The following is a 26,752-nucleotide window of genomic DNA, read 5'->3' as shown; positions in this document are numbered from 1 at the left end:
AACCCTCTTCCTTCAATTCTGAAATATAAGACACTTGATTAGCCTCCTTCCTTATAAAATCTCTTTCCACTTGAAATTCTTTTTCTCTTGGTTTTCCCTGTCTGATTGCTCCTTCTCAGTCTCCTTTGCTGAATCACCTGCCATGTTCTACCCCAAAGAGTAGTCATTCTCCAAGCCTCTTGTAAAAGGCTCTCTTCTTTCTTCCTGTAGGGATCTCATTAGTTCTAATGTGTCCAATGATCACCTATACAGAAAACTCCAGATCTATATATTGAATCCTCATCTCTCCTGAGAGAACTCCAGTCTCTCAAGTGCAGATTGGACATCTCTATATGAATGTTCCACAGAAACCTAAAACAAAACTCATTTTCCCCTAAATATAATCCTTAGTCTCAATCTCAGAGTAATCATTCAATTTTTAATCCCATCCTACTACCCCCAAATCTTATTGATTCTACCTCTACAATGTCTCTAACACTGTCCTCCCCATTCACATGACCATCACCCTAGTTTAGGCTTGTGTCCCTTTCTTAACTAGACTATTGTTATAGATTCCTAACTGGCCTCCCTCCTTCACTCTCTCTCAAAGCAGAGGTCTGACCACACCATTACCCTGCTCAGGAAACTCTGGTTGCTCTCTATTGCCTCTAGGACAGGCATTCTAAATCTAGGATCCATTAACTTAAAAAAAAATACAAAACCCATACCTTTCATTTAATAATCAATCCTGTATATTATTTTCCAAGCAGAAGAGTGGTAAAGTCTAAGCAAAGGGGGTTAAGTGACTTGCTCAGGGTCACACAGGTGGGAAATGTCCAAGGCCAAATTTGAACCCAGGACCTCTCATCTCAATCCACTGAGCCACCCAGTTGTCCCACCATTAACTTGTTTTTAAAAAGATACTTTTGAGAACTATTTCAATATAAATGGTTGTCTTTACAATCAGATTTTATGATTTTAAAAACATGACTGAGGTCTCTAGGCTTCAGACACAAAAAAGATTAAGAATTCTTACTGTAGGATAAAATATAAACCTGTTTAGCATTTAAAGCCTTTAATAACCAACCTTCAGCCATTACTTTCCCTCATCCATTCTACATTCCAGTCAAAATGAATGACTTATTAATTATCTTCCATCACCCTGCCTTTGCATAGGCTATCCCATATGATATAATATTTGTAAAAGTGCTTATAGCATAGTGCCCAGCATAGTGGAAGCACTAGATAAAGGCTTATTCCTTTCCTTTCTCTTTCTCATTGCCTAGACTGCTCTCCCCTCCTTACCTAAATTTCTTAAAATTTCCAACTCTCTTAAAGGCTCAGCTCAATTGCTGTCTTCTATAAGAAGACTATCTTGATACCCTCAGTTGTGATTGTTCTCACAATCTTTGAAATTACTTTGGGTTTATTTTGTGTATATTTTGTACTTACTTGTGTAATATATATGTAATCTTCCCACTCCCTAAAGAATGTAGCAGGGTCTATTTCAATTCTGCTTTTGTGTCCTTGGCACCTGACTTTGCACGCAGAAGGCACTTAATACATAACCTGCTGAATCAAAGTGTAAAGTGCTATATTACACAGGCAATTTTTGATTTCTTAGTACTCATTTTATTACTTGGATTCACTTATTTATAACACTGATGTTCCATGTCTGAGAATGGTGAAAGGGGGTATCTATGCTGATTTCAAATAGCACAGTCAGGGTCACTCCTGGACAAAATTGTATAGTAGTAAGAGTTTGTCTCTGATGGCCCTCCAATGTACCCTGTGTATCATTGCTCTTAGATTCATTTCTGGATTTGATACTTTCTATCTTTCCAACCCTGTCTAGGTGTCTATTTTAGTTCTGATTCTTTTCTTGTCAATATATTCTTGGTAAGTGGTTAAGTAAAAAATTAAAAGTGTTAGTTAAAAACAGGTTCAAGTGGTCATATCTGATAGATATTAAAACAACAACAACAACAACTACAAAACACCTAACATTTGCCTTCTGTCTTAGAAGTGATACTAAGTATCAGTTCCAATTCAGAAGAGTAGTATGAGCTAGGCAACTAGGGTTAAATGACTTGCACAGGGTCACACTGCTAGAAGTGTCTGAAATCAACTCTGAACCCAGGACCTCGTGTTTCTAGGTCTGGATCTCTACCCATGGAGTCACCTAACTGCCCCATAGACTCTCAGCCAAATCCTTCATGTACTAACATCTTAGGAGGATGAATTCCTGCAAATGAATACCATCTCAATGCAATGATATATTGGCAACGGGTAATCTATGCCAGCATAGTTGCATGAAATTCTGAGATTACATTTAAAGATGTGTTCTATAAGAACCTGCCCTGTTGCCTTTGTTCTTTCTCCACATGACCACTATTTTATTATCTGTGTCTCCAACAATGTTTTTGTCAGTGAGTGTCGAAATGAGTTCTTAATGGGGTAATTTGTGGGGGATCTCTATTGAAATTCTACCACCTTCTTCCAAAGAGTAAAATAATAACTGATATTTATATAGTTTCCTATAAAGTTTACAAAGTGCTTTACTACTCCCTTCCACCATTACCTTACTCTTCCTCCCAATAGTGAGAATACGTATTCAACATGCCATCACTGAATGCTGCTAGCTTCTTGCCTGGCAGCACCTTTAAACATGAAAGTTATGTGACCTGATGGCTACATTTACAGGCATTATTACCATCACTTCAAGGGCAGTTAGGTGGCATAATTGAAAGAGAGCAAGGCCTGGAGTCAGGAAGATTTGAGTTCAAATTGGTCTCAGATGCTTACTGGGTGTGTGCTCCTAGGCAAGTGACTTAACTTGTTAGCTTCAGTTTTCTCATCTGTAAAATGGCAAACTGTTCTAATATCTTTGCCAAGAAAACCTCAAATGGGGACATGAATAGTCAGACTGAAATGACTGAACCACCACCACCATCACCACCATCACCACCATCATCACCACCACCACCACCACCACCACCACCACCACCACCACCACCACCACCAGCACCACCACCACCAGCACCACCACCACCACCACCACCACCAGCACCACCACCTCAAATTCAACATTTCAAGTTAATTCAAGAAACTTCACTGATGGTTCTTTTCAATAAGCTCTTCATGCATGTGAGCACTTAAATGTTCTTGATATATTTATAGTTCAAGTCAATCAACATTTATTAAGCACTTTCTAATACAGGATGTGAATCTGTAGAAACAAATGTGAAATGGTTTTTGTGCTTGTTTATTCTCTAGTTCAGAGTAAGGCAGGCATACAACTATAATATAAAATAGGATGTCTGAAGGCATAGAAAAAATTAAAAAAGAAACTATGAAAAATCTGGGAAGAGAGAAATCTATCTGTGGCAAAGGGGAGAAGCAAGTAAGAAAGGTTTCATGGAGCTACCAAAACTGGAAGCTAAGGAAGAGAAAAGTTTCAACAGGAAAATAAATGGGGAAATCCATTTTCAGAAGGGAGGAGTTAACTTACATAAATGTATAGAGGGTGGAATGATAGCAGGAAATAGCTAGTAGTCTAGTCTGGCTTGACCACAGAATACATAAAGAGGAATAGTGTGAAATAAGTCTGGGAAAGTAGGTTGGAGAAAGCCTAGGGAATGCTTTGAATGCTAAGCTAAGGAGTTTATTTATACTTGTAGGCAATGGAGAAGCCACAGAAATTTTATGAATAAGGGAGCGATTTGGTCAAGGCTGTGCATAATTTTTTTCTTCAAAATTTACCTTAATTTATTTTATTTTTTCCAAACCCACATAAAAGATAATTATTTTTAAAAAAATGTATTTAACTTTAAAATTTAAGTTCTATATTCCCAAGGTAGTAGTCACATATACTGTCCAAAAAATAATTCTACTTGTCAAAGTATTTAGGAGATCAACTACTTTATTGCTACAAGGATTAAAAAAGGTTTCCTTCTCACTCAAGACTAGATTATTTGAGAGTTAGTATTTTTTATTAGTTAGTCTTTGAGAGTTAGTATTTTTTCTTTTGCCTCAATCAATGAAATAATCAAATCCATTAAAATTATTCAGTTACCTGAATCTGTAAGAAACTTGCTATATTCCCTATACTTTATATCTATATTTACATATATTTATATATATATATTTTGCTACTCTGGAAAAGTTTCAAGATCAAATCTTAAAAATTGAAAAAGTCCTGAGAAGCCATCTATTCTAACTGCTATTAGTCAATCCTTGGACCCAATATTCCACTTTAGTGACTAGCTCACAGTAATGATTCATTAACTTACTTGGACATTTTCATATCTTAATAATCCTTTAAAAAAGTAATTAGTTCTCTTTGTAATCCTCTGTATTATACATTTAAAAACATTATTTTGAGTAGGGGTACATAGACTTCATCATATTGCTAAAGGGATCTATGTTAAGAACCTTTGTTCTACAGGGTTCTTTTGTAAAGACCATTTAGATTGAAGCAACAAAATTCTTTGCTCCTCCTCTTTTTCTCTCTTTTTTAAACCCTTACCTTCCATTTTAGAATCAACACTATGTATTGGTTCTGAGGCATAAGAGTGGTAAGGGCTAGGCAATGGAGGTCAAGTGATCTGCCCAGGGTCACACAGTGCTACTCATGTCTCAACTCTGTTTTGCTCTTTTCATTTTGAGAAATGTTTCTCAATACTCCATTTCTAGAATTGTTTTAATTATTTCAATGAAATCACAGGCCTTTAACAGTGATATATTTAATCCTTGTTGCTAAAACATATTCTCTTTCACTACTTATGATTGCTTCCTTCATACTCCTAAACTACATGCTTTCTTTAAGAGCATCTCTTCAACTCAAAAGAAATTTATTTTGGGATGAGAATTGTGACTTCATTGGTGTAGGGAATGAATTACTTGTGAGAAACTTCCTCTACCAGATTGATTTTGTACAATTTTTAATCTTAAAACAATATGCCTGTCTAGAATATCAAGAGGTTAACTGACTTGCTTGGAGTCACAAAGCCAGTAAATATAAGAGGCACCTGAACACTCAAACTTCCTGGTTCAGAGGTTAACATTCTGTCTATTATGCAACGTCTCTCATACCTACTATTTTTTCTTAACCCTTACTGTCTGTTTTAGTAACAACTCTTAAGACATAAGAGCAAGGGCTAAGCATTTGGGATTAAGTGACTTGCCCAGGGTCTTACAGTAAGGAAGTGTCTGAGGCCAATTTTACTCCAGATCCTTCTGACTCCAGGCCTGGCTCTATATCTACTGTGGCACCTAACTGTCCTAAAACCCTAGAGATTATTTAAAACATTATCTCAAAAAGTATACCATGAAATTATTGATGTTATATCACTGAAGATAGAAGAAAGTTTGTAAATAATTTTGGTTAGTATAAAACCCTATTCCTAATATTCTTAAAATACTTATTTTATGGGGCAAGTAGATGGCACTATGGACACAGTACAATGTCTGAAGTTGGGAGGGTTCAAATATAGCGTCCTACATTTCCTAATTATATGGCCCTGGGCAAGTTACTTAACTCCAATTGCCTTGACCTTACTTCTTTCTGTCTTAGACCCAATAAAGATAGAAGTTTTTTTTTTTGAACCACCTCTTTTATGGTACATTTTGGCTATAACATCCTTTTTGGTGTTCATGGAACAACTATATAATACAGCCTATTTTTAAGTTAAGCAAACAAATGAAACAAGATTAAACACTTCTTGGGTGCAGTGCCTTGTTTTTTCCCTAATGGAAGATAAGTGGAATAAATGGTACTCAATGGAGAAATGCTCCAACTCAAGCTCTATTCTGATTCCTCTTCAGAGTATGGAGGTAATCTAAGGTTCTTGAAAACTATATTAGAACAACACAAGCTGTGGCAGATCCTGCCCCAAAGTAGAAAGATTTCAAATGTGGACCTGGTAATAAATTGCTACCTAAGGACGGCCACAATAACTTATGCAACTACCTGCTAAGGAGAGATTGCAATCTGTATTGAATGAGTACTCACACAGTTAAAATCACAAATCTTTTGAGAATTGAAAGATAATGAACTAATAATGTCAAATGCAAACTTCTTTAGCAGAGAATATATCATTCTAGTACTCATGTTTAAAATATTTCATCTTCATGAAAGAGATTGCATAATACATACTTAAAGCTCTAGAATGATCCGGATTCCTTATTCCCTTTGCTCGTAACCTCTGAAGGAGAACTGTAGAGGACAACTGTTTTACAAGATATACTGCCATAGAATAGTTCTGAAAAACACAAAATATGCAGTAATCAGAGAAATTCAATCTAAAAATAAAGGCTTCCATAGACATGTTTTTCATAAATGCATATTTAAAAATACAAATTACCAGTCAAATTCTCTGCCGGGTTATCTATTATGTGAATGTTTTCTTTAATTAAAGTTAATTAATTGAAAGCATTTCTGTGAAATGGTTCCCTGCTAACTTCAAATGAAATCGGGCTAGTATAAGAAGAGAATTATAATATACAAATTTTTCTTAGGTAAGAAATATAGCTAAAAAAGATATTATAAAATTAGATCGGTTTCCCTTCTCTAAAACCTACCTTTTCAGCTTTCAACCAGCTCTCTATGCTTTTAGGAAGAAAATTTCTGTGAATTAATTACAAAGGAAAGTTCTTTAAGCAAAAGGAGATTTAAGAAGGGATTTGAAATAGGAGAGAATGCTCAGTTTGGTAGATGAATGTAAGCATATCCATTTCAAATATAGGGAATGGATATAGGAAAAGGGAACAAAGAAAACAGTAAAATAACAAGCCAAGGCAGACTGGAAAAAGTATGGCTGATTAAATTAAAGAAAATAAGACTAAGGGACTAGTAAGGAGGTATAGCTCTCTGAAGAGTAAGGGCCAGAATTTTCAATGTGGTACTAGATGATAAAGAAAGGTCAAAGAGGAGCTGACATTTTAGGGAGTAAGAAATTAACTTGACTTGAATTATTTGTATTCTTGACAAAAGTAAACATCAAGAAAGGGAAGAAAGTGCAACAGTTTTCAAAGCACTCACATATATTACTATATTTATACCTCAAAGAAATCAACCCAAAGGGTTAGAATTATTATAATGTATATGATATATAAAATTATAATATAAGGTGAAGATACAAGAATGGTTAAGATATTTGCCCAATTGTCACATAATTATTTAACAATAAATCTAGGACCAGAAATCAACTTTTTCTTGAAAAACTAAGAAACAAACACACAAAACATGATATAAACAAAACTAACACAACAAAGATTAGAAGGAAAACAACATATCTGGGGGAAAAAATTTAAAGCAAATGCCTCTGACAAAGCCTCATTTCTCAAATATATAGAGAACCAAGTCAAATTTATAAGAATAAAAAGCATCCCCCAATCAAAAAATGGTCAAAGGATACGAACAGGCAGTTCTCAGAGGAAGAGATTAAAACTATTCATAGTCATATGAAAAAATGCTTCACATCACCACTGATTAAATAAATGCAAATTAAAACTACTGAGATACCACACATACCTATCAGAGTGGCTAACATGAACAATGATAAATGTTGAAGGGGAAAATTGGGACACATATGCTGTTGGTGAACGGTGAACTGATACAATCATTCTGGAGAGCAATATGGAACCAGGCTCAAAGGGTTACAAAACTATGCAATACCATTACTGGGCCCATATACCAAAGAGTTCAAAGATAAGGGATAATATTTTTAGCAGTTCTTTTTGTAGTGGCAAAGAATTGGAAACTGAGGGGTTGACTATCACTTAGGGAATGGATGAATAAGTTGTGGCATATGGTTGTAATGGAATACTATTGTACCATAAAGAACAATGAACAGGATGAGTTCAGAAAAACCTGGAAAGACTTAGATGAACGAATGCAAAGTGAAGTGAGAAGAACCAGGAGAATGATGTATACTGTAATAGAAATATTATACGATAATCAACTGTGAAGGACTAAATCGTTATCATATCAAAGCAAGTCTCCAAGACAAACACAAAGGACTCACATTGAAAATGTTATCTACAGCCAAACAACTGTTGGAGTCTGAGAGCAGATCAAAGCATGTGATTTTCCACTTCATTTCCTTCATGAGATTTTTAGTGTATATATAATATATATCATCTTTTATCACAGCATGAACAATATACAAATATGTACTGTATGAAGTACTGGCATAATATATATCAAGACTATTGGACCTGAGGTAGGGGGAAGGGAAGGAGGGAGAAAATCTGAACGTTAAAATGTCAGAAAACAATTGTCAAAAATTGTTTCTACATATAACTGAAAAAAAAGAAAAAAATTAGAAAAAAAGAAAAACATATATACAATTTTGAAAATGATCTTTCTGTTAATATGCTGGTCATAGATATTTAGCACTGGAAGGACATTGGGGATCTCCTATTCCAACCCCATCATTCTATACCATGAGGAAAATGAGATCCAGACAACTTCAATGAAAGGAAAAATGCTACACTGCAGAATCTGAATTTGAACCCAAGCACTCTGACTCCAAATAAAATGCTCTTTCTATTACAAAAAATGGCTTTTTAAGTTAAAGTGTAGTTATTCTTTTGGAGGATAATTTTCCGTTTCTAGTTAAATACTAAATTACATTTACATGAAAAATAAATGTATACATACATTATGCACACAATAAACCAAAATATTCAAATATGTACATTAACTTAAACCACTAGATTTCACAACTTATAAATCAAAAGGAAAGTTTCTTCAAAATTTCTTTCAGTTTAGGGACAGACAGTCACAATACTCTCACTCTAATATACAATTAGAAATGCTATTTTCGGTATTAATCTTAAATACATTTGTCTAATATTTCAATTATGACAGAAAATGAGAAATGCTAATTAACAATATAAAATTATTTCCTGACAGCTCAAATACATGGTTAGGAACTTAAATCTTTTGATGAGCAAGTAGAAACCACAATTACACATTCAGTAAAAAAGGTATGCTTTTCTCTAGTTATGACATATAACAAAGTTAGATTTTAATCAAATGCCATTGATATCCATAATATGAACCTCATATTTATCCATAAAAATAATGTAAAAATATGATACATCTCTCACAGGGGAAAAATTTATTTATTCTTGGTTTCTGATTAAAAGTACCTATGGCAGTGACTTAATATAGTATCCAATATGCCATATTTATTTATACTAATTTTTGGAACATGCTCTTTTGTTCATTATTAGAACTTTAAAAATACTTCTACAGTAATGACCAAGCTTAGTTGTAGAGAAGAATTAAGAAAATGCATCCTCTTCTTTCCTTAGATAGATGAGCAAATGTAAGCCATAAAATTTACTAATATTTTGATTGGTTATGAATTTTTTTTAAAGATACTTGGTACAAACAGAAAGTTCCCTGAGTGGATGAGAAAGGTGATGATGAAAGTGGTGATGTAAAAAAAAAATTAATAAGAAGTAAAAATCTCTCCAAAGAACCTAGTATATTGACCTATGAAAACAAGGAAAATTTTGATGCCAACTGATCATTAATGAAAATACTCTGATCCCAAATAAACTATCTTCCATGAAATAATCTTTGACTTTGTTGTCATAAAATTCTTTCAAGGTGAGGTGAAAGGTTTTTAGTAACTGGACGAATCATGCCTTCACTTAAGCAATGGGAAAAGCAATGATGCTGGAGCACGAAGATCCAAGTTTGCAACTCAACTCCAATATTTCCTAGTTGTGTCATCCTGGGCAAATCATTTACCTTCCCTGTACTTCAGTATCCTCACTTATAAAATGGCAATATTTGTATTACTTATCTCACAGTGTTGTGAAGCAAACTTCAAATGCCATAAATGTGATTTATTATTTTAGTCTCATTTTCACATGTGAGAACGTATATTTATAACACTTTGGTGACACTAAGAAAAAGTCCAATTCAACAAATATTTGATTTTAAGTTGGAATTTCTAAGACTTGGCAACATACAGTAGTAGGCACTTTTAAAATGTCTGCTGAAGCGAACTGATTGAATAACAACAATAATAATAGTCTTTTGAATTTCAAGTTTTTAAATTATAGTGCCTGGGAGGAGAGATGGGGAATTTGAAATCATGGAATAAAAATAAGTAATTCTTCATGCACTTTGACCCAGTTATTCCAAGACTAGTTTTAGACACAGGGAGGATATTAATAGCAATAAAACCCACACATACAAAACTATTCATATCAGCACTATTTGTAATAGTAAAAAAACTATTAAAAAACTGTTATTTTATACTCGATGATTAGAGAACAGATTATGGTATATTAATGTAATGAAATGTTGTATATCATGAAAAAATAGTATGAAGAATTCAGAGAAATATGGTTAGATACACTGATATCATACAAAGCAAAGAAAATAGCTCCAAAAGAACAATATACATGAATACCAATAAAAATGAAGGAATCATCAAACAGCAACCTAACTCAGGTCATATATAATAGTCAATACTGGTATCAAGTTATTTATGACTTAGGGCACACATTCTTCCCTTTTGTTAAAAAGCAGCAAACAAAGTGGAAAATGACATTTACTTTTTAGTCAGTTTTGCTCAACTGGTACCAGGTTGGGGGTGGGGAATATTTGTGTACTATATCAAAACAAAATGTGTATCCATTAAAAAATATTACTTTGCCACAACAAACCTTAATTGTCATCTGTAAATGAAAATTCCTTCTAAATCTATGTCCTACAAATGTTCAAATGTATAAAATTCCAAAATTATAAAACAGATAAATTAGGCTGTGCTGACTTATTCAAAAAATGACTTCATTCCTCTAAAGGATTCAACATTAAAATTCCTTTAGTACATTTAAAATATAGTTTCATTTAAAATAAATTTGATTTATAATTTCTCAGGATCAAATTTGATATGCAAAGCAGGGCATACTATATTAAGACTATAAAATAAAAAGTGGACAAACTATTTGATTCATGAGGTGACAATATACTTTGTGATATATCTATTTTGATTATTACGTGCTTCAATAAAGACTAGGATCTCTTGGTAAAACAGTTCATGAATTTTTAAGTAACTTCTCTGTAATTTCAGTTAACCAACAGCAAATTTCAAAGTAAAAACCTAACTGCAAAAAGATTTTCTGGCTTCCATAGAATTAAGGTGTAAGGATAATTTAGGGTTGTGACCTAATCTAAATTTGATTTTTGGTCACCAGGGGATATCCCAAATAAAATACCCAAGTCAGTTTGGAAATATATGGTGGTTTAATCAATATATAGGGAAGAAATCAAGAAGAGAGAAGGAAAAGGTTTATAGTATTTCTCCCGCCTGGCCTGTACCAGGCAAGCCATGAGGTCCTTGGAAGGTAAAGGAAAGAAAAATCAGCCTAAACTCTGAGAGAACTCAGAGAAGAGCCTCACTGAACTAGGTTACTAGGCTTCCTCCAGTATTGTAACAAGGAAAGCTCAGTGCTAAACCCAGATAATGGCAGCTGCCATGCCAAGATGTCGACATGCTCAGCAAGCTGCCACCAGCCACCTCCCTGCTGTCCAAGAGCCCCAAGAGAAGTAACGTGAAATATAGATGGTTTTACATCACTTTCCTACATCTCACATGTACCAATTATATCTTAGGCTTGACTTAGGACAACCAAGGGGTCTGTCAGTTGTTTCTGATCTGTCATTTGCCAGCACATGTCTGTCACAGGCCATCCTCCTAAATACTTAATCCTTAAGTATGGGTGTAGACATTCCTGATTTTGTTAAGACTAAGTAGGGTGGAGTAATTTAAAGTTCACAATTTCCTGATTTTTTGTTAGACTAAGTAGGGTGGAGTAATCTAAAGTCCACAATCCCCCCCCCCCACCCCCTTGATGACTGGGAGACTACTCTCCACAACTGATCACTAAACATAATCATCCTGGCACCTTCAAATTTTCTAACTGCAAGTGCATATATAATTTTACCTTCTAAGAGGAAATTACAATAGTTAGATAGAAGAAAGACAGACAGACAGCAAAACAAATGTTTGCTGGGCGCATTGACAAAAACCAATTAGGGGGAAATCCCCTTTTGGCATAGGAGTATACATTCAAATAATTGTTCAATCAAACTTCAGTTCAATCAACCACACCCAAAGTTCGTTCTGGATCTTCTTCATGTAGTGTAGGTTTTCTGGCATCTTTCTGCAACAGTTCATTCTCTGGATTTAGGAGTTAGCAAGCTTCTTCCTTGAAGATCTTTTCTTGAACAAAATTTCAAAATCTTAGATTTTTTATTAAAATACAACCTCCCCCCCCCCCAAAGTGGGTGTTAAAAAACATTCAGTTCAGCTCAGGATGCAATGTTGAGTTATGGGGGTGTATGAGTCAATTACCAAAAAGAAGAGAAAAACAAAACAAAACAAAAAAACCCCAAAAATATAAAGAAAGAAAAAATGGAGGAAAGTTAAACTTTTGGTAGAAAGAAAAAAAATTCAAAATCAGAATAAAAATACCAAAATCTATGTATATAAAATGTTGAGTAAGCAAGAATAAATTCATAATAGGCCCTTTATTAGGGTTCAATAAATTCCTATCCCACAAGTCTGTAGGACAGAATGCAGTAATATTTCACTTACCCATTTGCAGCCAAGACTACAGGAAGCTGCCATACTATAAGAAGAAAAAGAACTAGAAATTAAGTGTCATTCCCTGGTCTGATTTTTTTTGTCATTCTCAGGGATATGGGAAGCCAGGATGACAGTCAAACTTTGGAACTTGTCTGAGTACTTCACAAAGAGTGTAGATACAAGGAAGTCCTATGACTTAACATATGTCAAGCGTTGCAACCTTGAGTCTCACACTACTTTTTCCTGTGTACTTTTTTTGGCACTATTCAGGTTAAATCTGTGCTCCTTGTTTATATTCCATTTTCTAGAATCAGACACAAACATTAATCATAGTCCCATAAAATTTTGTCAATAAATGGCAGGTTCCCACAGTTTAAAGCTTTTTGGGTATGCATTGATATTATATCATATTATGTGTGTGTGTGTGTGTATATGTATATATACATATATACACACACACATTTATATATATAAAACTTATATTACTGCAGAAAAAATAATACTAATTGTATGTACCTTTAGTACAAGAAATTAGAAAAAAAGGGAAAAAACCCCCAAATATTCTAATCAAAATTTTTAAAAAAGCAGTGATAAAAATGAGGGGAAAGAAAAAAATCATGAATTCAATGTGTTCTCGAAAAACAGCATCCACTTGTCAATGGATTATTATCTCCAATGCATGTGATAGGGTACAGTCAACCAGTCTCAACAGAAGATGCTTTCTTTACATGTGAGCAATGAATCCAAGAGTCCTTTTCTCCAATCTTTATAAATGTTGGAGTAGTCAACAATATTTGGAATGGCCCTTCCCAGGAAGGCTGAGTTGCTCTAGTAAGCTGGAAATTCTTAATATACACCTAGGTTCAGGTCATGAAGTGAAAAGTCTAGTGGTCCAGTTTATACTGTAGCTCCAGATTCATGGAGTTCATGCAGTTTGTACTGTAATTCCTGTATATAGGAAACAATAGTAATGTCTCCCCCTAATAGTGATGTATATACAGAGGAGAAAGATTTAGCTTGTATAGGTGGATGTCCAAAAAGCATCTCAAATGGTGAGATGTGTAGGTCTCCTCTAGGCCTGCTTCTAAGATAAAATAGGGCCAGGGGGAGAATTTCAGGCCATTTTAAATGTGTCTCAGTGCATAATTTGCCAATCATAGTTTTAAATTCTCTGTTCATTCTTTCAACTTGGCCTGAGCTCTGAGGATGATATGGTGCATGAAATTTGGGAGTTATCCCCAAGCAAGAATATATCTGATTTAGGACAGAATCAGTAAAATGACTTCCTCTATCTGAATCAATTCGTGCTGGCAGGCCAAAGCGAGGAATAATTTCTTTTAAAAGTATCTTAGCAACAAAAGACGCTGTGGCTCGGATTGCAGGAAATGCTTCCGGCCATCTGGTCATCTGATCTACTACGACCAGACAAAATTTATAATGTCCAGTCTTTGGCATTGTTATGAAATCTATCTGTAGGTGCTGAAAAGGTATGTAAGCCAGAGGACGCCCACCAAAGGCTTTGCCATGAAATGCATGTTGGTTATATGCTTGGCAGGTAGAGCAGGCTGTACACACTTTAGAGGCTATAGTAGTTATACCAAGGGCTATACATACTCTCTTAACAGAGTCCACGATGCCCTGAGTGCCAAAGTGACCATTTTTTATAAATAGATTGGCAAATTTGGTGATAGAAACTTCTAGGGAGCAGGGGTTTTCCTTCAGATGACACTCATACTCCATTAATTTGTTTTGCTTTGAATTTTTGCTTCTATTTTTCCACTTTCTTTTCATTATAGGAAAGTGATAAATTTAAGTCATCAGTGGTTGTTAATGTTAAAATTAATTCAGGCCCTTATATGGCTGCTAGTTTTGCAGCAGCATCTGCTCGATCATTTCCCCTAAAGACAAGGTCAGTGCCATCTGTATGGGCAGAGCAATGAACTATACCTAGGGCTTCAGGCAGCTGTAAAGCAGAAAGAGCTTCATTAATAATTTCTGCATTAGCTATAGATTTTCCAGCTGAGGTTAAAAATCCTCTCTAGAGCCATAGCATCCTGACTGAGTGACAAATGCCAAAAGCATATCTAGAATCTGTATAAATTATTGCCTTTTTATCCTTGGCAATTATACAGGCGTGTTTCAGAGCTGAGTTCTGCACCTTGAGCGCTAATATTAGAGGGCAGTGAAGCTGACCACTCAGTGGCAAATTCTGTGACTACAGCAGCTCCAGTGTAGCGTATGCCATCCCTCATAAAAGAGGAACCATCAGTAAATTAAGACCAGATCTCAATTGTCTAAGGGAGTGCCCAAGAGGTTATCTCGAGGCTTTTCTGCCATGGACACTAGTGTTTCACAACTGTGTAATGGTTCTCCTGAAGAAGGTAAATCTGGAAGCAAGGTGCCAGGGTTAAGGTTTGTACAGCATTTCAAGGTAATGTTTTCGTTGTTTAACAAGGTTATTTCATACTTTGTAATTTGCTGATCCAAGAATGCCTGTGTTCTATGCCTTAGCAACAATGCTTCTACCTCATGTGGGCACATAATTGTTAATGGGCATCTCACCTTTGTAATACCTACAGATATACTGGAGTCTCTTTGGGTCACATCTGCTTCCGATGTAGGCTTACTTAAGTCAGTTGTTCCTGTGCAGTTAAAAACTAAATCTAGCTCACCTCCTTCCATTCCTCAGTATCCCCTCTGGGATACTCTTCAAAAGAACACACAAAATACTGACATCTTTTGTGTTCTCATAAGTCTGATAAAGCCACAAAAACAAAATTTCACATAACAATCATAATCAAAGGATAATGGGTCTCTCTAGAAAAGCTAGAAGCTAATATAAAAACAATATTCATCATATTCAATATCAATAGTTCTCTTCTTCATATTATGAATTACATGAATACTTAAAAAAATCCCCCAACAAAATAAGTCAAACCATTCAAAACTTTTCCATGAGGAAGCAATTATAAAATAATTACATGAAGTCAATGCTGAAACCTAAATAATTCAAAACACTACAATCAGAAAGAGAAATGTGAAATTTATATATGTTAATTAGAAGAGTAACTTTACTGCTATATATCCATTCACTGAAATATATGAGGTTCTAGACATTTACAATTGCAAGTTAAAATTTAATTTACTCCCAAAAGCAAGTTACCTATTTTAGAAGTTAGAAATAAGTGTAAGGTAAATTGAAATTTCAGTTCAAGAAAAAAATTGCTGAATATTTTTCAATAGGGCTTATATAAAAGTTCCATACATCATGTCAAATTTGGCCCAGTAACTGGGCAACTTTGAAAAGAGGAAAAAGACATGGCTTTTCTTTATGAGATGCAAATTTAACAAAGGTTAATAGTGTGGAATGGAAATGAAAAAAGCAAACAGGCTGCACTAAAGAGGCACAAACTTTCAGAAACATGGATAATAGTTTTGTTTTACTCTGCATTGGTTGGTTATACCATATTAGGAGTATTTTGGTTCAGTTTAAGGAATCACATATTATGAAAGATATTGATAAGCTGAACAGCATTCAGAAGGATAACCAGGATAGTGAGGATGTAATGAAGGAATTTGGAAGGCTAGGCTCAATGTAGTGAAAATAGAGCTCTCTTGACATGGAATGGGCTGCTTCAGCAGATTACCGGAAAAGGTTATCCCTTTTAAGACACATTTAAGTAAAAGCTTGATGATTACCTCTTGGTTACACTGTGGTGAGGATCCTTTTCTTAAGATTGGACAACCACTGAGGTTCCATCTAGCTCTGAAAATCTAAGAATCTGTTTTATTAGTGGAGTCTCCTAGTCTCATTAGAAAGCTATGTATGATGGTGAACTGAGACCAAAAAGTAGTGCTTTCTAGTACTGGAAGCTGAAAACTGGGTGGAGGGATTATGCCTCAGGGTATCTGCCCATAGCTAGAGGGCAATCTGTTTGGTCATTGTCATGTTCAGTATTCCTTGACACCTGACTCCACAATCTAGTCAAAATGGTTTTCTCATAGTATTTCATGTCTTGTCTCCATGTTTTTGCATATGCTATCAGGCCTAAAATGAACACCCTTCTCACCTTCACCTCATAAAATCCCTTCCTTGAAGAAGTGTCTAAAGTGTCACTTCAATATGAAGTCTTTTATACTGCCTTTGCATTTATTCACTTTATGTTTTTTTCTGTATATGTTTATATTTTTAAAATATATTATTGGCATTTTGTTTTTCTTACATAACCAAAAATATCCTCCATAGTGATAGTGTAATCATTATCCTCCCCATTCCAAAAAACTATCCCATGTAACAAATATTTTAAAGAAAAAATTTTAGGAAAAAACAATTATACCCCTCCCCCAAAAGTCTGAAAATAGGTGAAATGTGTCATACTTGTGGTCCTCCAATCTCTATAGAAAAAGAGATGGATGCTGTCTTCAGATAGTTCTTTTTTGGAGCTTTGCTTGTTTGCTTTTTATGATTCTGTGTATATTCTTTACTTGAATATTTACTATCAATTAACAAATAAACATTTATTAAGTGCCTATTATGACAAGGCCTTATGCCAAGCACTGGGGATACAAAAAGAAGGCTATGTAGCCTCTGCCCTCAAGAAGCTTACAATCTCATTGGGGAGACAACATACAAACAACTATGCATACATTGATTATACAGAAAAAATAGGGATAATTAACAGAGGAGTGGCATTGGAATTTGGAGAGTTTGGGGGAAGGCTTCCTGTAGAAAAGGGGATTAGTTGGGACTTTTAAAGAAGACAGGGAGTGGGGCAGCTAGATAGCTCAGTGGACTGAGAGCCAGGTCTAGAGTTGGGAGGTCCTAGATTCAAATTTGGTCACAGACACTTCCTAGCTATGTGACCCTGGGCAAGTCACTTAACCTCCAATTGCCTTGATTCTAAGATAGAAAGTAAGAGTTTTTGTTTGTTTGTGTGTTTTTTAACGAAGACAACAAAGAAGTCAGAGGTATGACTGGAAGAAGGACTGAGTTCCAGGTAAGGAATCAAGTTCATGTAAATCATTTTCTGTAAATACTTCCATGTTTCTTTCATTTATTATAGTTGTCATTTCTTACAGCACAGTAATATTCAATTACACTCATATAAGACCATCTGTTCAGCCATTTCTCAAGTAACAGGAGTCTAACTTGTTTCCAAACCTTTTCCACAAAAAGTGAAATTTGGTGTAAATGGGTATATTTTGGGATTTTGGTGTATATGGGATTTTTCTTATCAATGGCTTCTTGAGGTAACAAACCTGGTAGCTGAATCTCTATGTTAAAGGGAATATACATTTTGGTCATTTAACTTACATAATTATAGTCTGCTTTCCAAAATGATTGTGTTAATTCACAGTTCCAATAATAATAACCTTAATAATAATAACCCCTTAACATTGACTATTCCAGTCTTTTATTATCTTTGCCAATTTGCAAGGTGAGAGGCAGAGGTGAACTGTCAAAGTTGTTTTGATTTGCATCTCTCTCCTGTTATTAGTGATTAGGAAAGTTTCTTCAAGTGGTTAATATTTTCTTTTTCTTTTTTTAGAATGTTTACATTTATTGTTTATCTATCTTGTATAGCAGACCCTTATCAGAGAAATGTGATACAAAAAAATTTTTCCCCCCATTTGACCATTTCCTTTCTTATCCTGAGAGCATTATTTTGTTTGTACAGGAATTTTTTGGCTTCATAATCAAAGTTCTCTATCTTTTCTAATTGCCTCTATACTTTGTTTGGTTAAAATTCATTTCCTTAAGAGCTGATATAAAATAAATAAAATGAATAGAACTAGAATATTGTACCCGGTAACAGCAATATTTTAATGATAATTCACTGTGAGTTACTCTGATCAATAAAATGATCCATGACAATTCCAAAAGTCTCATGACAAGAAATTTTATCCACCTCCAGAGAGAGCACTGATAAATTCTTTTTTTAAAAATATTTTATTTGATCATTTCCAAGCATTATTCATTAAAGACATAGATCATTTTCTTCCCCCACCCCCCATAGCTGACACGTAAATCCACTGGGCATTACATGTTTTCTTGATTTGAACCCATTGCTATGTTGATAATATTTGCATTAGAGTGTTCATTTAGAGTCTCTCCTCTGTCATGTCCCCTCAACCGCTGTATTCAGGCAGTTGCTTTTCCTCGGTGTTTCTACTCCCATAGTTTATCCTTTGCTTATGAATAGTGTTTTTTTCTCCTAGATCCCTGCAGATTGTTCAGGGACATTACACCACCACTAATGGAGAAGTCCATTACATTCAATTATACCACAGGAGAGCACTGATAAATTCTAAGGGCAGATTAAAGAACTTTTGAGAACTAGAAGTGTTATTCCTCCATCATTCTTTTCATTATTTCTCTTGATACTGTAAATCTTTTATTTTTCCAAACAAATTTATTTTTATTTATTATTATTTTGTTGAGTTCTAAAAGTATCTCTTTGATAATTTGTTTGGTATAGCTTTAAAACTGTACATTACCTTTGGAATTATTTTTTTATTACACTGGCACAAATCAGGAATAAGCACTGAATACTCTTCCAGGTATTTTAAATTGTTCTTTATTTCTTTAAGTAGTACTTTGTAATTAAATTAAATTTATTCAGTATATCACGTGCTTTGGCAAACAGATCCACAAATATCTGAGGCATTTTATAGTTTCTAGAATGGGATATTTCCCTTTTATTGCTTCTTGGATTTTATCATTGGATATTGTTATTATGGAAATACTGTTGAGCTGTAAGAGTTTATTTTATAACTTGCAATTTTACTGAAATTATTGTCTCAATTAGTATCTTTGCCAATTCCCTAGGATTTTTCTAAGTAAATTTTTATGTCATTAGCAAATAGGGATAATTCTCTCACCTCTTTAGCTACCTTTTTGCTTTTAGTTTCTTTCACTTGTCTTATTGCTATCATTAGCCAGCATTTCTAAAACTTTATCAAATAATAGTGGGTAAAATGGTCATTCTTGCATCATTTTTGTATTTTTTGCAATAGCTTCTAGGGTATTCCAATTTTATATGATATTTGCTTCTGATGTGAGACTGATGCTGTATGTACTTGTCTTCCTTGACACACTGTTCTTTATATTATCCCAGTTCTTGTGCCTAGAACAGTGTTTAGTAGGCTTTTGATGATGGATCTGTGGCAGGATAGTAATTAATCAATAAAAACATTAAAAATATCTACAATATGTTGGAAATGCTGATAGGGATCAAAGATAGAAATGAAACAATTCTTGTACTTAAGGAACGGTATACATTTATAAATAGAATACATATACAAAGTAAATACAAGGTAATTTCAAGAGCAAGGAATTAGTAGCTGGGGTGAATAGGGAAAATCCTTAGGCAGAAGGTAGTGTTTAAGACAGGCTTTGAAGAAAATGAGGGATTTTATGAGGTAGAGATGGGAAACAGAAAGTTCCAAGAGAAGAAGAGCCAGTTTGGTTAGACTGTAAAGAGAACAGTCTTTTATAATAAGCCTAAGAAGACTGGCAAGTAGGATGTGGACTGTGAAAGGTTTTTAATCCATCAGAAAAATATCTATTTGAACAAAGAGGAAAGAGGGAGTCATTGGAATTTAAGAGCAGGGTCAAATCTATACTTGGGAAACACTTTGGCAGCTGTGTATGGACTAGAGAAGGGAGATGAGTTAGGAGCCTACTGCAGTAGGTAGGGGTGTATGGGGTGCTCAGGGAGGGGTAATATCTCTGGTATGGAGGGCTTGTCGTGCCCTTCTAGGGCAGCTCTCCAGCCACTGACCCTCACCTAACACCCAGCTCTCACTTGTGGCTCCCAGTAGCTGCTAGCATGCAGCAGCGGCCACACCCCGGGCAACGGCTTTGACTCGCCAGCCAAACCTTGTGAGGGTAGCCATCGGGTTGTCGACCCCTGGTGAACCAGGGCTTTGCTCATCCAGCATGTGAAGACTGCTTCGGTGGAACAGGCGGAAGAAACCAACAAGAAGGTTCAATGGCTGAGATGGCGATGCAGCAAGGCACTGTGGAGTGCTCAGGGCGTGTTGGAGCACAAAAGACAACACGGCCATCCAATGCAGCTGAGGAAGTCTCCAGGTGTAACGACTTTTCATGCCACTGGACCCAGGCTTCCAACGCTGAGAGAGTGGGACTGTTTCTGTGCATCGACTTTTCCACTTAAATCTTCATGCACAGGTGTCTTTGTGCAATAAACGCACAAAGACAATCGTCATCCTCGGTTCGAGAGACAACCAACAGCAATAAGGTAATGATGAAAGTGAGATGATGAAAGCTTGAATTAGGGGAAGTGGATACATGAGCAATGAATGTGAGACTAGTGAAAAGGTTTGGGAAATTAATAGATATTAGCAATAAGTGAAGGAGAGTAAAGAATCAAGGATGAAAATTCATTCCTTCAGAAAAAGGAATTTGGGGGAAAGGTGAATAATTCTATTTCAGACATATTGAATTAGCAATGTCTATAGACTGTATCTTAGATGTGAGGCTAGGCCCAAATATCTATCTATCTATCTATATCTATATATATATATCTGGAAGTCATCTGCACATAAATTATTGAACCTATTGGAGTTGATGAGGTTTCCAAGTGTTGGAATTTAGAGAGAAGATAGCTCAGGATAAAGCCTTTGGGGCTATGTACACTGAAAGGGACAGGATATGGATGATGATTAAACAAAGGAGGCAGAAGAATGGTCACAAAGGTAAGAGAAAAACCAAGAGTATACACATTCTTTTCTCTGGGAGGAGAAAGTGTCAAGGAGGGAAATGTGATTAACAGCATTATGTGCTTCAAAGAAGTCAAGAAAGATAATGACTGAAAAAAAAGGCCATTGGATTTAGCAATTAAGAGATTGCCATCTTTATTATCTGCTAGCTGTGTGAGCCTGGGAAAGTCCCTTAACCTTCCCGAACCTCAGTTTTCTCGCCTGAAAAATAGAGACAGTGCTTTGACTAGATGTGCCTGTGTTCTACCTACTACCTCTGATTTTTGTTATTAGGGAAATACTTTATAATATAAACTCTAAAGCATCATATAAACATTTCTATTACTCAGAGATGACTCAGTCATAACAATTAGTCCTTTTTTATTATATGTAGATTTGATAAAATCAAAAGTTACTTACTCTTCCAATTTCTGCAGTCCAGGAAACAACAATGGTGTTTGGTACAGTTGTAGACAATCGGACAAGTGATGTGATATTAATTGGTCGGCTGGGTCGCTTTGGTTCCACACCATTTTTGGTAGGTGGAAGATAACCCTAAGATTAAAATTTTAAAATTTCCATTTATTCTTTTCTATAATTCTCTAATTTCAAATTCTCTTTAATAAAAACTTTGGGTACTAGCTATGGGTTTTTTCATCAAAGTCAAGAGAATCAGGTGTTTCCTTGGAATAATATTTAAAAATTTCCAACATGGATGAATATGAAGCCCCTGTTAAATCATTTTTTATCACACATTAAAATGAAGACTTGATTAAAAAACAACAACAAAAAAAAAACCCTACAAGCTTGGTTTGTTAAGTCGAGGAGAAAATAATCCTGACCACATGTCAAAGAAAAGAGGATATACCACTGTATCAGAATTTCAGAAGAACTGAGATTATTTTTAAAACTACATAAAACAGTTCTCTTTCTTTCAATCTCAATTCCCCTACAAATGCATTACTGTGTCTTCACACATTAATAAAAAGAGGCCATTGTGTACATCTTCTTTACCTGGAATCTAGTGTTGTTCTATTCAAACTTACTTGAAATCCTTGATCTTGGCCTTTGTCTCTATTGTTTTCTTTTGGTCTCAGTCTTATAATAGCCTATGTCAAATGTGTTATCTGTATGTAGTCTATAAAAATGTTTCAATTACTGACTCAGTCAAAAATTTTCGTAATTAAATCATACTACTGATTAAAGCCATGATGCTTTGACAGATAAGCTGACAAGTTAAGAATTCTTGACTTACTGGAAGGCTACAAGGTTTCCCATTAACTTTCACACACAGATTGGGTGGGAAGTGATCTTCTTGTGGACAACTGGTTTCTGATAAACAAAACCTAAAAAAATAAGAACAAATTTAATTACCTTTTAAAAGAATAATTTTATTAACATTTTTAATAGGTATCTTAAAAGACAGATGTTTTCAGAAAATGCTGATGACACAGTAATTGACTGTTTATTTTAAGAATATTAGTAATTTATTATTTTTTGTGACTTTTCAATATCTTTCACTGGCAGAAAAAAGTTTTTTTTTAAACAATTCTATTCCCAGTAGCTTCAGTGACACTACTAAGAATTGGTATAATTATTTTCAAAATAATTCTTATCATCCAACACTATCAATTTCTTAAGAGAAACACATATACAACGTGAGGCCTATATATAAAGTATTTATACAAGCTGTAGCTCTAATAACCCTTCTCAACAACCAAATCCTGTATGTAAGGGTCACGTGCTCAGCTGCCTCCTGGGAACTGATTGTAGCAGTGTTTTTCTTTCCAAATTCTAGTCTTAGAAGGCAGAAGCATAATTTTGTTAAGTTTCTAGTTTCCAAGGCCAATAAACATTTTGATAAAAAAAAAATGAGGGATTTGGAAGAATAGTTTTTGTAGTAATAGTCAAGGTAGTCTGAGTGATTTAAAAAACTGGTAGTGGAAGCTGTTTATATGACAAAGTATAACTAAATAGCTACATAATATTATTTGCACTGCATTCATATTTTAATTGAAACAAAACATTTCAGAAACCTATGAATACTTTTACCTCTAAACTAGGCACATAATCTTCTTTGGAAAAAACTAAGTATAGCAACATAATTGATAAACTTTAATTCTACTCACTGTTATGTAAATTTAAGAAATGAATTATGAGGCTTACCTTTTCAATCTATTATAAGTTACCACCTCTCTAACTACAATATAAACTTGCTTGTCATTCCATCATTGCAAAATAGTCATAGCACATTATGGTACTACTTAGTTTTTTTAAGATTTCTTTTTTTCCTTTTAATTTCTTATCTTGCTCTATAATACTTAAGATTGAATCCATTTGACCATTTTTATCACAGATATTTTCCCCTCAACATCTTGATTTTCTAAAAGTTGCAAAACTTTTATTAAAAAAAAAGGTCAATAAATATATAATACTCTTTACCAGGGAGAGGGTGCCTTCTATTATCAGATCAGCTCATGACACTATAAAAGCAAAGTGCAAAAAACCTATACAACTTGGGTTCAACCAATTAATTATATATTATACAACTCATCACTTAACAAATGTAAAATATGGAAGACAGAAAGATCCCTTGAGGGATGAAAGAATACTAATTTCACTGCCAAATCAATCTATATGACTCTTCCCTAAGGAGAAAGTCTAGATCTAATTAAATTAGGCCAAAACCAAAAATCAAAACCATACTAAAACCTGAGAAAGAATGAGGAAATGAAATAAATAGAAGAATATCTATAGGTATAAAGAGTTTAGAGAAAAATAGTACACAGATAAAAAGATTTGGAATTAAACTAGGGTAACAAAGCATTAATGTCTGATAAAATTACTTATATGTTTGAGGTGATTACTTGTTAATTAATGTTAATCATATATACAAAGAAATTTGCTTATAAAAATGGAAGAAAATTCTAAAGACTAATATTTTTATTAAAAGTCAGATGCCTACTTGAAATAATAATAAACATTCAGCTTTCTGGTTATAGCATTCCATATAAACCTTGTATAACAACAAACCAACACTAAAACTTCCTTTACTCTTGAACTACTTATCTCCAACTGATCAAGCCTAGGAAAAAAAAATTAAAGATCTTTCATATACCTAATATCTGGCATTATTTAGGCATATTTAATTATATGCCTATTATATACATAGGCATATATATGACAAAATATAGGCAAAATATATTAATAAAATTTATTAAGAATAATGGAATATGCCCAATCCTACTACAACTAAATAAGGATTATTAAGCTAGAAAATAAATAGTAAAGTATAATTATCTCTAAATATGACGAAGGTATGGATGGGTAAGAGAAACTTCAGTTAAGCTAGTGGGCTCACCATCTCATACATGTTGTTTTTGTTTTTCAGTCATGTCCAACTCTTTGTGATCCCATTTGGGGTTTTCTTTAAAAAGATATTGGGGTGGTTTGCCATTTCCTTCTCTAGATCATTTTACTAATGAAGAAACTGAGGCAAATAGGGTTAAATGACTTGCCAGGATCACAAAGTTAATAAATGTCTAAGGTCAGATTTGAATTCACAGAAGAGATACCAGGATGGGTATTCTATCCACTGTGCCACCTTGGCTGCCAGAATACTTTATATACACCTTACTAATTCCTGCTTCCAAATCACTCCTAGCCCATGGTACTTTTTCAATTTGGAATGCTCTCCATATTTTTCTCTGCTTAGTCAAATCCTACTCAACTCCTCCAAGATGCAGCTGAACTTCTACCTCCTTTATGAAGAATCTCTGAACTTTTAACTTCTAGTGATCTCAAAAAATATTATTGCATTTGCAATATTTATGGCACTTAAGAGTAGATCATAAGATTTGTTTCCTGATCTCTAATTGTGTTTTACTTACCTAATTATACTGGGGAAAAAGCTCCTTAAGGGCAAAGACATGCCATACTTTTCTTTTCAATCCCCCCAAAGAACCCAGTACAATGCTACAAATATGGTACAGATTTAATAAACAGTTACCAAATGACTGAAAATCTCTGGTATGAGGTTTTTATGGACAAGAATATTTATACCAACAAGATAAATTATATATCACAACACAAAAAAATACCATAGGTAAAGAAATTGGGAAACTGATAGCTATAGAATCTATTTTGGAAAAATTTCTATCTGGTTTGGCAAAAAATGTAAACTATTTCACGTGAAGTCTTTTAATTATATTGTGCTTAGTTTATACATTTATAGCAAACCAAACTCAAATGATGGTTTGATTATTGTGTGAGAATAAGAGGTCATTTATGTAACTAGTATTATTCCTTTAGTTACTTGAACAGTATTTTGGTTACCCTGTATATAAGCCCTCTATATTTTAAAAGAGCTAATCATTATAATATTTAAAGATTATAAAACAGTAGTGTCTTCTTAATACTTAGGGTAGACACTTAGAGGACCAGATTGGGAATTCAGCTTAGGAAAGATTCTGTCATGATGATGAAATATCTGTCTTAGGTATAAATTAGTAAAGCTGTATGTAAATGGGAATATTTCTTCACATTTACCTACCTATAGTAAACCAGGGATATAGATAACTTGTTTTATCCCCCCTTTTAGCATAATTATTTGGTAGGCTGATAAACACCTCTGAAAAACATTATTTATACATTTTTACTTTAAGACTGTACCTTAGCTGGACCTGTACTGTGAAGTCACATTTAGTTCCAGAAATATCCCTAGAAAACATAGGACAGAAAGAGAAATATTAAAGTATATGCATATGAAAGTGAAATGAAAAAAGATTTATTTCATTAAAAGTTTGTTAAGCAAACAGAAGAAAAATGAATGCTTTTATAGTTTTTGCAGAATGAGTTCAGCTAAGTATACTTGAAATTCATCCAATATTCTCAAAACTAAGTTCAAACATCATACTTTAAGTTATACTGGAAGGCAACTTACATGGAACTACTGATTTGTTGCACTTGTTGTGGAGTCAATGCAAATGCAAAACAGGTTTCTCGAAATCGCTGACTGTTGTCTGATGCTAAGAAAGAAAGAATTATGTTTTAGTACATCAACAGAGAAGACATTATAAAAAAAATAACACTGATGTTCCCTAAACAGATTAAAGTATTTTAGAGTTACAGACAAGGCATTCAAAACAAAAAAATGTCCTAACTGTATAATACAACTAAATCAGTCAAAGAATATTTCTATCACGTTTGAAAAATAGTACAAAATAGTAAAAAATGTTTTAATTCATATTAACAAAAACCACTAACAAGACATAAAATATATAGCATCTGCCATCACATGTACTTTTGCATGTAAAAGTACAACTGGTAAAATTAAAATCACTTTTAAGGTAAGATACACTTTCATTCTAATAATTTTATTTTGTCCCAATTACTTGTAAAAACAAATTTTAACATTTGTTTTCTAATAT

The 26,752-nt window shown here is 34.1% G+C and overlaps 1 protein-coding gene and 1 long non-coding RNA gene across 6 annotated transcripts in view; one reads left to right on the top strand and one right to left on the bottom strand.

The window, feature by feature from the left end:
- The window catches only part of PIAS1 (protein inhibitor of activated STAT 1), a 194,428-nt gene that overhangs the window by 45,436 nt on the left and 122,240 nt on the right, over positions 1 to 26,752 (bottom strand). For all 5 annotated transcript variants that reach the window (XM_056808709.1, XM_007479621.2, XM_007479620.3 and 2 more), the window contains 5 exons: positions 26,266 to 26,350; positions 25,995 to 26,042; positions 22,579 to 22,669; positions 21,744 to 21,878; positions 6,137 to 6,242 (listed from right to left, as the gene is read on the bottom strand). In XM_056808709.1, coding sequence (XP_056664687.1) covers positions 6,137 to 6,242; positions 21,744 to 21,878; positions 22,579 to 22,669; positions 25,995 to 26,042; positions 26,266 to 26,350 — 465 coding nt within the window. The remainder of the gene's footprint in view (positions 1 to 6,136; positions 6,243 to 21,743; positions 21,879 to 22,578; positions 22,670 to 25,994; positions 26,043 to 26,265; positions 26,351 to 26,752) is intronic.
- Positions 1 to 26,752, top strand: part of LOC130456091 (uncharacterized) — a 131,921-nt gene that overhangs the window by 15,977 nt on the left and 89,192 nt on the right. The gene's annotated exons all lie outside the window — the stretch shown is intronic.

This window comes from Monodelphis domestica, chromosome 1, assembly GCF_027887165.1.
Source record: "Monodelphis domestica isolate mMonDom1 chromosome 1, mMonDom1.pri, whole genome shotgun sequence".
Classification (NCBI taxonomy): domain Eukaryota; kingdom Metazoa; phylum Chordata; class Mammalia; order Didelphimorphia; family Didelphidae; genus Monodelphis; species Monodelphis domestica.
This window is presented reverse-complemented; position numbering and strand designations above follow the sequence as displayed.